At 42.9% G+C, this 13,229-nt stretch overlaps 1 protein-coding gene across 3 annotated transcripts in view; it reads right to left on the reverse strand.

Annotated features, from left to right (window-relative positions):
* The window catches only part of fgfrl1a (fibroblast growth factor receptor like 1a), a 458,305-nt gene extending 454,017 nt beyond the window's left edge, over positions 1-4,288 (reverse strand). The window contains exons 1-2 of one of the 3 annotated variants that reach the window (XM_085975483.1): positions 3,450-4,288; positions 1,947-2,072 (exon numbers count right to left, since the gene is read on the reverse strand). In XM_085975483.1, the coding sequence (XP_085831609.1) occupies positions 1,947-2,010 (64 nt within the window). In that variant the 5' untranslated portion in view covers positions 2,011-2,072; positions 3,450-4,288. The remainder of the gene's footprint in view (positions 1-1,946; positions 2,073-3,449) is intronic. The other 2 variants (XM_085975482.1, XM_085975481.1) reach the window with 2 other exon arrangements.
* Positions 4,289-13,229: the final 8,941 nt, after the last annotated feature.

Below are 13,229 nucleotides of genomic sequence, written 5' to 3' on the forward strand. Positions count from 1 at the left end.
TCAAGCTGCGTTCAACCTTGTGACACCAATCTGGCATCAAGACACCGGCTCTTTTTCTGCCCATTTATTTGAAGTTTGAGTGTTTGCGTCGCATTCCGATATTCACAGAAAAAAAACACCTCGGGTGTGTAACAAGTGCGAATAGATCCCAAAACAGAATAATAGGATTCATGTCAACACAAGTGCAAAAGTTCTTCCCTCTCCCCCATTGCAATAAAGACACTCACTCGCCGCTCTTCGTTATGTAACTAACAGACACCAGACACAGGATCTTGTTAATGTTCCGTGAAATTAATCAGTATCATAAGCGAAAACAAACTTCAAACTTCACTTTTCTACCAAGATTGAACCATTCTCTACCGTTACCACGATAAATATACAGTACCGAATATTTATCTTATTTTTACAACAATCTACTTCAAACTCGATCCTCTTCCCCATTTATAATGAATGACGATGAAAATTAAGTTGGAATGTCTTGTTTTTCTTACAAGCCCTGCGGAAGTAGCCTCCAGTTATTGGCTGGAATTCTTCCTGCAAATTGAAATCGTTCAATTAAATAATTACTTTTAGTTATCTGTCAGTTTTGTTTAAACCAGATGCAATGGGCAGACTGTGCAATCAACAAAAAAATACAGAATTCACATCCGATGTTTATTTAACTGAGGAAATGTCGAATCAGTTCTAACTGCAGCCCAACAGTAATTAAACAATGATAGATAGATAGATAGATAGATAGATAGATGGATGGATGGATGGATGGATGGATGTGCCCTCTATGTCTCGGAGCTATCTGCATCAGAAATTCGCGCGTTCTTCCTTTTTAAATAATCCCCAGTGTTTGACCATCAGATTATTTTGGCAGACGCCATAAATCAGGAGGACAGAGAATCGTGGAGTCTCAGTCAATGTTCACAGATCTGTGAATGGCTGGAATGTGCGCTGTAGCTGTGTGCAAAGGAATTCTAAGATGAGGATCAACCCTTGCACACCAGATTCAATCCGAATTGCTTTCCATCTGTCCCATTATTAAAGGTTGAAAACCTCGCTTGGCTTCTTGACGTGAACTGCCGTCGATGTTAAGTGTTAACACCACACATATTTGTCATTGCTTAGCCTGGTAATTCCCGGTTTTTGACCAGTCTGAAAATGCATTAAGATTCGCCATGTAGTGTAAAGGAATGGCAGAGCTGTGGGAGCAGAGGGGTGGCACAGAAGGATTCCATGGCGCCGAAATGACTTCTGCTGCTCCAGGAAATAACAACTGCAGCATCCCGGTGTGAAATTCGTCCCTTTATTTTCTTAATTTATTGAAGGAAAACCGTCCGCTGGGAAGCATCTGGATTTAATCATGGGAAAAATTACGACCAGTTGAAGGGGGAAATCAGCTCGACGCCTGCACTGCGCGGGGAGAGGCCAATCGATTTGTTTGTTTGCATTTCCACCGGGAATGCACAAGCCAGAAGAGGGATTACACGAAGGGGGGAGGCTCGGCTTTATCCGACCAGGAATGCAATTGTTTTCTTTGCCTCAAGGCTCGAGAACTGGAGGCAACCTGATGATTTTTACACACAAGCTATAAGGTCCCCCCAGCCTCAGAAGGCTGTTTTGGAGTTAACCCCCCCCCCCCCCCCCCCCCACACACACTTTGGAAACAGGTCGCCTGCTGTACGCATGCGAGAAAAGGAAGGAGCGAGAGAGAGAGAAAAACCATAGGAATCTTTGAAAAGTGTCACCTTGTTTTAAAGGCAGGTGTGGGATCATATATTCCACACTCAGAAACCAGTGCATTAACCCCAATGGCCACTTGGAATTGCACACAGTACAAGGGAACCAAGTAAACGACTGCTATGTTTGTCCAAACAGGCAAGAACGCTCAACAGAGTCCCCCGAAACACTGCATCATTCAACCCCAGCCCAATTAAATAAAAGCCCGGGGTACTCACCCCTTGCGCCGTCTGTAAGCGCCGTGACTCCCAACATCAAGAAAGCGAGTCGAAGAAATGCCATTGTCTTCCCTCCGAAGCAAACCAAAACGAAATTCTCTCTTTATATTCTTCTCGTTTTCCAAGCTGCAAATAAATGAAGGTTTTTTTTTCTCTTTTGCTTTCAGAGGCGAGAGAGGATACCGGCCACAGCAGACTGCCCGGATTCACACACCACCTCCACCGAGGGGAAGGACGGGTACTTATACTGTCAGCGGGTTAACCACCCAGTTCACCTTAAACGTGTGTTAGTGCCACACAGTGTTTAATAAAACTGCGGGGGGAAATGTCACATCCACCCACTTATTCGCACCGGTAAAGCAAAGACCCAAAGCAATTCCTATTTTTTAAATTGTACTTGTCCTTATTTTTGCGGGGGGAGGGGGGAGTTGTTGGCGGTGGGCAGGATCTGAGATTAAATCTGTAACATTTGCTAAGAAAACCACATTTTACTGCATGTTAGTAAGAACGGAAAATACAAGCATTGGTTCTCGCTTCGTATTTGATAGCACCTTCACTTTCTTCCAAACTTTGACTCAATTCCTGGCTCACTAGCTCGGTGCCCCGGGGCTACACAACAAACCAGCGACTGCCTCCAACATGCCATGTAATTACACATTGTCATTAGTTACAAATTTGCACCCAAAACACGCTACAAAGTAGGCGAAAGGATGGGCCCTTCAGAGGGAAGGGAATGACCAGAGGCTGTACACATTGCCCACGTGCAGACCGGACAGCTCTGTGGTCATTTCCACAATGAAATGGAGCACGGCACTTTCTGCCATTGCAACCTTTGAAAAGTTTCATCTAAAACAACTTTTAAAACAAATCAATGCATGGGGGGGGAAAAATGCACCCACGTACACACATATATATACACTGCAACTGGATGCTGCTGCAGCGGCCTCTGTCTTGTATAGTTTCAGGAACGGCCAGTGACACATTACTGTTTATACCGCTGATTACAAGCTGGCAACTCGAACACCCCCACCCCTTTCTTTAAAGCGGATCATTGGTAGACGCAGCCGCTATGGTAACTCTTTATCAACAATTATCTGAACTAATCAGGTCCCCAGATATAGATCGGCCGCTCGCAGGGTCTGAAGGCAGTGAGCGGGGGCTCCTTGTGACGGATGGACCCTGCAGATGCTGTCCCGGCGTCCAATACAATCAAACGCCGACTGATCGGCATATTTTTAAAACATTTCAGCGCGCTCTTGTTATATGATGAGAAAGTGACACGATATTGACACGGCTTTCATCTGTGAAACTGCATTGCTTCATTATTAGCGCTTAATTGGCTGTAAAGCGCTTTGGGGCGCCCAGAGGTCCTGAAAGGCGCTATACAAATGCAAGTTCTTCCTTATTATCAATAAATAAACCGGCCTGAACGGACATAAATAAACAAATCCGACGTGGGCAACAAGTCTACGTGCCTCTCGCTGTATTCTCCTTATTACATACCTGTAATCTCCGATGTGTGAACTGGAACTATCCCGTGTTGCTTAAGACATGGACTTTCCATTTTATATTGTGCAGGGGGAGGGGGAGAGAGAGAAAAAAAATCAATCACACGTATTTTAAATCCAGGGGCACTCCATACATGTGCTTGCCCCGGCGGTCGGTGCCAACGCTTCCGCACTGGAGGGAATCAAACTTTGAACTTTAGATAAAGAGCAGGGGAGTGAGTCCTTTACTGCAAACACACGAGGATCTCCGGCACACTTCAGTTCTGATTTCGTTTTATTTTTACACTGTAAAAGGTCAAGCGTCCTTCGCCCTCTCAGCGATCATTTCTTTGCATCTCGGCCAGAGAAAACTCTCTCTCTCTCTCTGGTGAAAAAACGCTTGTCAGCTGCGGTGGAGAAGGTAGGAAGAGGGCCCAGTAGATCGCTTCCAGTCAGTTAAAAAAAATACCTGAATTCTCCGATTGGCAGCTCCTTCCCTTCTTCGCCTTTCAAGTTTTTTTTTAAAAAAAGGACAGCTGTACAGAGGGATTGGAACTTGAGCCTAAGCTTGCCAAGAAATAAAAATGACCGCCTAGCAATCGATGCGCAGCCTTAACAACTGTTCCGAGTTTTCCGTCTCTTCACCAACCCCCCCACCCCCCTCTCTCTCTCCAGAGTGTGTTTGTTTTTTAAAAAAAAGCCCGTCAAGTTGTAACCGAGAGGTCGGTCTTTGTGTTCCGCGAGTACAGCGAAAGGCTACAAGCAAGTCAGTTTCAGCAGGCGAACTTCGGGCCAATCAGCGGCGAGCTGAAACTGACAGGCAGGCTGGGGCTGCGGCCGCGGCTCCTCCGTCTCCGAGCCCCGCCGCCCCAGGAATACAGCAACGGCAGCAGACCCCCGCACAGCCAGTCAATCTCATCTAGGAGGGGGGGTGGGGGGACGTCTGTTTTGTGAAATGTCGTCATTTACATCAGAATTTACAGCACAGAAACAGGCCAGGTCAGAAGGTTGCGGGTTCAAGTCCCAACACAGAAAGCGAGGCTGGCACTCCAGTCCAGTGCTGAGGGAGTGCTGCACTGTCGGAGCTGCCCTCTTTGGGATGAGACGTTAAACCGAGGGCCCGTCTGCTCTCTCAGATGCACGTAAAAGATCCCATGGCACCATTTCAAAGAAGAACAGGGGAGTTATCCCTGGTGGCCTGGCCAATACTTATCCCTCAATCAACATAACAAAAACATTTCACAATCAGTTCTGACGAAAGGTCTTCCACCTGAAACGTTGACTCTGTTTCTCTCTCCACGGATGCTGCCTGGCCTGCTGAGTTTTTCCAGCGTTTTCTGTTGTTATTTAACAAAAACATCAATAGGATAGCAAAATACTGCGGATGCTGGAAACAAAAACATTATCTGGTCATTATCACATTGCTGTTTGTGGGAGCTTGCTGAGCGCAAATTGGCTGCCGTGTTTCCCACATTACAACGGCGAGGACACTCCAAAAGTACTTCATTGGCTGTAAAGCGGTTTGGGACATCCTGAGGTTGTGAAAGGCGCTATATAAATGCAAGTCTTTCTTTCATTGGCCCCAACCAGTCTATGTCACTGTTTATACCCCACACCAGCCTCCTCCCACTCTATTTACTTCATCTCGCCCTATCACATATCCTTCGATTCCTTTTTCCCTCATGTGTTTATCTGGCATTCCCTTAAGTGCATCTACACTATTCGCCTCAACCACTCCATGTGGTAGCCAGTTCCACATTCTCGCCACTCTGAGTAAAGAAGTTTCTCCTGAATTCCTTATTGGATTTATTAGTGATCATCATATATTTATGGCCCCTAGTTTTGGACTCCCCCCACAAGTCCAAACATCTCTATGTCTACTCTATGGAACCTTTATATGTAAAAGAGGCAGCAGCTGTTTGACTTACATATGCACACACTCTACGTTAGAACGATCTAACTTGGTGTTATTGAATAGTAAAATATTATTTCCAAGATCTTACGCTCACATGTTATGAAGCCATCATTGTACAGGTTGATCACACGGTGTTTGGTGTGTTTGGTGTGTGTGTGGGGAGTACATTGAAGTTTCTTGGGATGGGCTGAGCTTGCATCAGTTTTAAAGATGCCCCACCTGTCCCGAATGTATCCTCCTCTTATTAATATCGCTGTCCCAGTAAACGGTTAACTACAAAGGGGCTGCTTCGAAAGAATCTCCCATAGATTCTTTTAACAATGGGGGTGAATCTGTTCCCCCCCTCCTTCTGATCAATTACTAAAAGAAAATAAAATAAATAAAAATCAGAGCCTCTGGTGTAAAAGGAGAATGCATGAGGGTTAATATTAAATGCTTCCTTGAAATTAAAAGCTTAAGTTAAAGTTTACTATAGATTGTGCATCACGGATTTTCTGTAGATTACAGAGAAGCAATGACCAGTGCTGCATTTATATGAGTTTATTTATTTTAAGTAAAAAAAAAAGTGATATCTCGATTTATAAAATACAGACTCTTTCAGTTCTGACTTCCTTCGTACTGATTCCGACTCTCAAATCTTCTACACTGCTCACCGGGGTTGTTAAGCTCCCCCCCCCCCCCCCTCCACAACGTTTTAAATCGTGGCAGGTGAAATAATGAAACGGAGAGCCCCTCGGAAAATAAATACCATATACAAATATTTTTACAAGCTAAGAATTTTAATCACACTTTTACAACGTTCCGCCGTTAACGTTCCCCGAACAGCACGAGCGAAATAAGTATAAAGGTTTTAATGGTTTTCCCTGGAGGAATCTGGAACAAGGTAGACCCAGCTCAAGCATATCAGTAAAAACGCATTGCACAGTCCAGACCAAATCCCGAACTGAGGCACTGCCCGAGACAACCGCTTCAGCCGTGAGTGCACGGCAACTTGCTAAACTGTGTGAGCTCACTGAACAATAAAACACCAGACGGATAGCTAGACAGTGACTGGAGTTCCAGTAACACCTACTGAATCTGAGCAAGCCATACATTTTAATTTTAATGGTTGGCAGTCCGGCTCCTTCGTCGCTGGTATTACTTCACAGGCAAAGTATAGGCTTGCTGATTTAATTGTAGAAACGTTTCGTTTTACGAGCTAAATGGTTGAAAACCCACTGTTGCTGGGATTGGCGAATGCGCTAGACTTAAGAAGAATTACACTCGGGGGGGAGGGGGGGGGGGTGGGGACGGCGCATTCAGAAAGAGCGAACCCTTTTAGAAGCCGCCTATCGTTTAATAACATACATCTTTGCTATTCTGCACTAATGTCCAACGAATTAATACTCTAGTTCAAAACACTGGCACAATAGTACTTCAATCATTTGACTGCAGGAGGCTGCCATTCGTACTGAAGCCTGCAACCAAGAAATAACCCATTATAAAATAATCATTGCAGTCTTTATAATTATAATTATGTAGAGCAACCCCGGGTGAAGTCAAGGACACATTCCAGGCAATCGTATTGTACATAGCACACTGCATGTTATCCCGTAAATAACCGGTTCTAGCCTGTGTGTTACCACCTGTATAACACTGCAGCCTATGTATGCAGTCTATAATCTCCCGGACTAACCCGGTTAAAAAGCTGTAACTGTGGGTCAACAGCTGAAAAGTATTGCTTATAACTAAAGTAGTTCAGATGGCCAACCAAAGAAATCTATTGTATACAGTTAACTACACAGCTATGCCATGTGCAATTAAATATAACATAGAAGTTTATAGTATACACACTTATACTTTATGGAGTTAACATATAACAGGGTAGTATATATAGTTATAGCATATACATTTAAATAAAATATATAAAGTTATAGTATATAGGCTAAATATAGTATATAGTGCCATAGTATTTAGATTCATAGTATAAGTATATTATTTATAGTTATAGTATGCACAGTAGTTAGTTGTAATATATGCAGTTAAATACAGTATGTATAATTACAGTGTATACCGTTATTATAGCCACAATATACTTAGATAGTATATAAAATTATAGTATACACCATTATATGATATGCAGTTACATATAGAATACACATACACAATTATAGTATATGCATTTAACTATATTACAATATAATGTGGTGCTGTATATACAACTTAGTCTGAACCTTCTCCAGCTTTCTTATGCTCTGCTGCCCGATTGCTCATTAATAATTAGTTTTTATAATGATGGAATTTGGGATAGATAATCCAATTTCTTTAAATCCTCTTGCTATCATCTTCGATACTAAACAGGTTCTAGATCTGATATAACAAACTTCAATTTAATTAATCAAGAGTAACCATTCGGTAATCTACATTGTAAATGTGTCAAGAAGGTGCTGTGGATATAAATTTGCTTTCTAATATGTTGTAATGCTGGTTCAGTATAACATCGCATTAATGTGATAAGTTATAGTAATAATACTCATAAATTGCTTCAGTCGGGAAATGTTCATGGCCTTTTTAAATAAAGAGCTTTCTATTAGTGGACAGCGTTAAGTTTCCCCCCCAAACGCCATTGAAGCAAATCGTACGATTTTTACCTATCTGAACATTTACTACTGAGGCAATAGTCAAATCACTGAATGAACTTGAAGAGGGACATTCTTCTCATTCTTCTCTACAACACATCGGTCAGTAACACGGCACTGAACAAATACGTACAATGATTTGAAAACAAATCTGAACTAAAGTTCTTCTGTCAATTGTACTTTCACCCAGGATACTCAGCACTGTGCTCTCCAAAGCACCTGAGCCCAAGGACGTTAGATTTATTACAGTCTGAACGCCACGTTCCATGTGCTTATTATAAACGAGCCCCGCCCTCTAATAACACATTGTTAAGGTGCCACAAGTTGTGTTTTACACGAAAACTCATGTTCATTAATCATATGTTCGCGTCAACCTTTCATTGTTACACTGTCAATTGACCAAAAAATGAACTTGTCTAGGGTTGCCTAGCATTTATTCTCTTGCGCATAAAATGTACTACAGCTCTGGTAGCAGCTAATGGAGGGGGTCATACAATGCACCTACACATCTAAACACACACACACACACACATCCAAACATACACATCCAAACACACACACACATCCAAACACACACACACATCCAAACACACACACACATTCAAACACATACATCCAAACACATACATTCAAACACACGCACACATTCAAACACACACACACATTCAAACACACACATACATTCAAACACATACATTCAAACACACACATTCAAACACACACACACACATTCAAACACACACATTCAAATGCACACACACACACACACACATTCAAACACACACATTCAAACACACACACACACACATTCAAAAACACACATTCAAACACACACACACAAACACACACATTCAAACACACATATTCAAATACACAAACACATCCAAACATATACACATTCAAACACACACATTCAAACACATGCACACATTCAAACACACACACACATTCAAACACACACATTCAAATGCACACACACACACACATTCAAACACACACACATTCAAGCACACACACACACACACATTCAAACACACACACACATTCAAACACACACATTCAAACACACATATTCAAACACACAGACACATCCAAACATATACACATTCAAACACAGACACATTCAAACATACACACATATTCAAACACACACACACATTCAAACACACACATTCAAACACACACACACACACATTCAAACACACACACATTCAAACATACACACATATTCAAACACACACACACACATTCAAACACACACATTCAAACACACACATCTAAACACACACACACATTCAAGCATACACACACATTCAAACACACACATTCAAACACACACACACATTCAAACACACACATCTAAACACACACACATCTAAACACACACACACATCCAAACACACATATTCAAACACACACACACGTTCAAACACACACATTCAATCACACATGCACAAATACTGACACACACATTCAAACATACACATACATTCAAACACACACACGCATCCAAAAACACATATTCAAACACACACACATTCAAACATACACACACATTCAATCATGTGTGCACACATACTTACACACACATTCACATCAATACAAGCGCATTCCAAACACATAGACATGCAAAAACACAACACACATATATCCAAACACACAACTTATTCGCACATATACATACACACACCTGAGCATGCACAAGTCCAAATGTGCACTGATCAAAACACACAACAGACACACATATCTAAACACACAGCCATTCCAAACAAACACACATCCAAAACACATGCATAATTTAGTGGAACATACCAACGCAGGAATTCATCCAAAAAGAAAGATTCATGCACACCAGCATAGGAGCAACTTCAGACTCACACAGATACATGCACAGTAAACACATAACAGAAGCACAGGGACACATAACAGAAATACAGGGACACATAACAGAAACACAGGGACACATAACAGAAACACAGTTAACACATAACAGAAACACAGTTAACACATAACAGAAGCACAGACGGAGAGGAACAAGCAGACATTGGCTGAAACGCTTTTGTAAAAGAACATAGAGCGTCCCTTGTATTCCCTGGGTGGTTAAATTCCTCTATATTGTAATATCCCAAACTCAAATTGTTCACGCAGCGAAGTTAGATTATTTATAAAACAAATTATACCTTTAATAACCCACATCATTAGACGGATCAGTTTAATCTGACACAGTGGTCGCCAGTATACCGAGACGGAGGAGGTTAGTGACACACAACATATTCTCGCTCATCCTTTTGCGTTCTCAGCTATTCTGTGTTTCAGTGAAGCCTGGCTTGGTTTTCCACAATCCTTTTTGACCGATCCACGAACACCTGCAAACAGCTGCAGACGGTTACATTCCGCCTCCCCACGGCGCATGGGTAGAACAGCAGCCGGCTGTCAGTGTCGAGTAACAGGCTCCAAAAAGCAACACGTCAGACTGTGAAACATAAAATAAACCGAAGATGAACCTTAACCCGCAGTGATAACCTTTCCACGTCATTATTCTTCCTTCCTAACCCTGCCGCCACCACCCCCCCCCCCCCCCCCCCCACTTCCACGGCCAGAACAATCTGCCCGCCTTGACTGTTGTACATTTTAAATGGGATGAATTATTCGTTTAAAGCACTGAAGGTGACAAAACCAGGACCACAGGTTAACAGAAACTAAGTAAGACAAGTTCCTTTCTTATTACATAGGAATCAGGGTTTGTTTTACTAGTGCTTTGGGGCTCATGTGCTGTGACTGTGTCTCCTCCAGCCCTACAACCCTCTGAGAAACGTTGTGTTCCTCCAACTCTGGCTTCTTGTGCATCTCTCCACTCCCTTCGCCCCACCATCGGTGGCCGTGCCCTTAGCCGTCTAGGCCCTGAGCTCTTGAATCCCCTCCCTAAACCTCGCCGCCTATCCACTGCTCTCCTCCCTCCTTTAAGACCCTCCTTAAAACCTACCTCTTTGGCCAAGCTTTCGGCCACTTGAATATGTTGTGTGTCACTAACCTTTTCCGTCTCAGTATACTGGTGACCACTGTGTCACATTAAGCTGATCCGTCTAATGATGTGAGTCACTTGTCCTAATGTCTCCTTCTTTAGCTCGCTGTTAATATTTATCTGAGTTACTCTCCTGTGAAGTGCCATGGGACGTTTTACTACATTAAAGGCACTATATAAATGCAAGTTATTGCTGTTTTTTTCCATGAAAACTTAATACCAGTGGCCTCGAATATGTATTTGCTTAACAGGCAGCTGAACCCGTTCCCCCATTGCCATTTTATTTAATATTTTTCCTTTCTGGTGTGGTTCAGTACCTGTAACAAAAGCAGTATTGTTTTCACTTTCCAGCCAGAGGGAGCTTGATGTCAAGGCTGCTAATTACCATCATATGACTGTTGGAAATCTTTAACTACTTTTTTTTTAAAATGATTAAAAATGACATTTTGTGAAAAGAAAATTTGGCAGCTTGCTTGTCAAAGAGGGAGAAAAAGAATTGCCCAAAAAGTTCACGGAAAGGTTATTTTATCAACGCTGAGTAAACTGGAGCACTCAAACATGCATTAAACCTCAGCACTGCAACAAGTGCACGGGAATTTCAGAGTTTTACTTCAGTTTTGATCCTGATTTCAATGAATCCATGGATTGAACGCAATGCAAAGGAACTTGATGCAATTTCAATCACAGCTGTCAGTTCTTCTCTTCTTAGGCAGTCACTCGGAACCGAGGATGACTTGCTTCCACATTAAAAATGAGTTCGCAGGTGACTGATGAGTCCAATGCGGGACCTACAGTCTCTGTCACAGGTGAGGCAGACGGTGGTTGAAGGGGCGGGTGGGTGGGGTGCTTGGGTTGACGTGCGCTCCTTCCGCTGTTTGCGCTTGGCTTCCGCTTGCTCCCGGTGAAGAGACCCGAGGTATTCTGCGCCTTCCAGGATGCTTCTCCTCCACTTTGTGTGGTCTTGGGCCAGGGATTCCCATGTGTCGGTGGGGATGTTGCACTTTTTCCAAGGAGGTTTTGAGGGTGTCCTTGAAGCATTTCCTCTGCCCACCTGGGGCTTTCTTGCCATGCCGGAGCTCCGAGTAGAGCGCTTGCTTTGGGAGTCTCGTATTGGGCATGCGGACGATGTGGCCCATCCATCGGAGCTGATCGAGCGTGGTCAGAGCTTCGATGCTGGGGATGTTGGCCTGAGCAAGAACACTGACATCAGTTAAACATTGCACTCTCACTCTTCCCTCTCAGGTGGACGTAAAGGATCACATGGCCCTATTTTGAAGAGCAGGGCAGTTATCCTCAGTGTCCCGGCCAATATTTTATCCCTCACCCAACATCACTAAACCAGATTATCTGGTCATTATCACATTGCTGTTTGTGGGAGCTTCCTGTCAGCAAATTGGTTGTCATGTTTCCTACATTATAACAGTGACTACACTTCAAAAGTATTTCATTGGCTGTAAAGCGCTTTGGGATGTCCTGAGGTCATGAAAGGCGCTATATAAATGCAAGTTCTTTCTTTTTTTCTTTCCTCCATCACTGTGAATTCCTCCATCTGGTTTATCTTTGCAACACAAAAACGACAGTAAAACAACAACATGCATTTATAGAGTGCCTTTAATATAGTAATAAAACAACAACTTGTATTTATATAGCGCCTTTAATGTAGTAAAATGTTCCAAGGTGCTGCAGAGGCGTCATCAAACAAAATTTGACACCGAGTCACATACGGTGATATTAGGGCTGATGACCAAAAGCTTGGTCAAAGAGGTAGGTTTTAAGCAGTGTCTTAAAGGAGAAGAGAGGGATAGAAACATAGAAACATAGAAGATAGGAGCAGGAGTAGGCCATTCGGCCCTTTGAGCCTGCTCCGCCATTCAATGAGATCATGGCTGATCATCCAAATTCAGTGCCTGTCCCTGCCTTCTCCCCATATCCCTTTAGCCTTAAGAAATATACCCAACTCTTTCTTGAATATATTTAATGAATTGGCCTCCACCGCCCTCTGTGGCAGAGAATTCCACAGGTTCACCACTCTCTGGGTGAAGAAATTCCTCCTCATTTCAGTCCTAAATGGCTTACCCCTTATCCTTAGACTATGACCCCTGGTTCTGGACTCCCCGGCCATCAGAAACATCCTTCCTGCATCTAGTCTGTCCAGGCCTGACAGAATTTTATAGGTTTCGATGAGATCCCCTCTCAATCTTCTAAACTCCAGTGAGTATAAGCCCAATCGACACAATCTCT

The sequence above is a fragment of the Somniosus microcephalus genome, chromosome 2 (assembly GCF_052327205.1).
Source record: "Somniosus microcephalus isolate GS21.2 chromosome 2, FLI_Smic_1.0, whole genome shotgun sequence".
Lineage (NCBI taxonomy): Eukaryota > Metazoa > Chordata > Chondrichthyes > Squaliformes > Somniosidae > Somniosus > Somniosus microcephalus.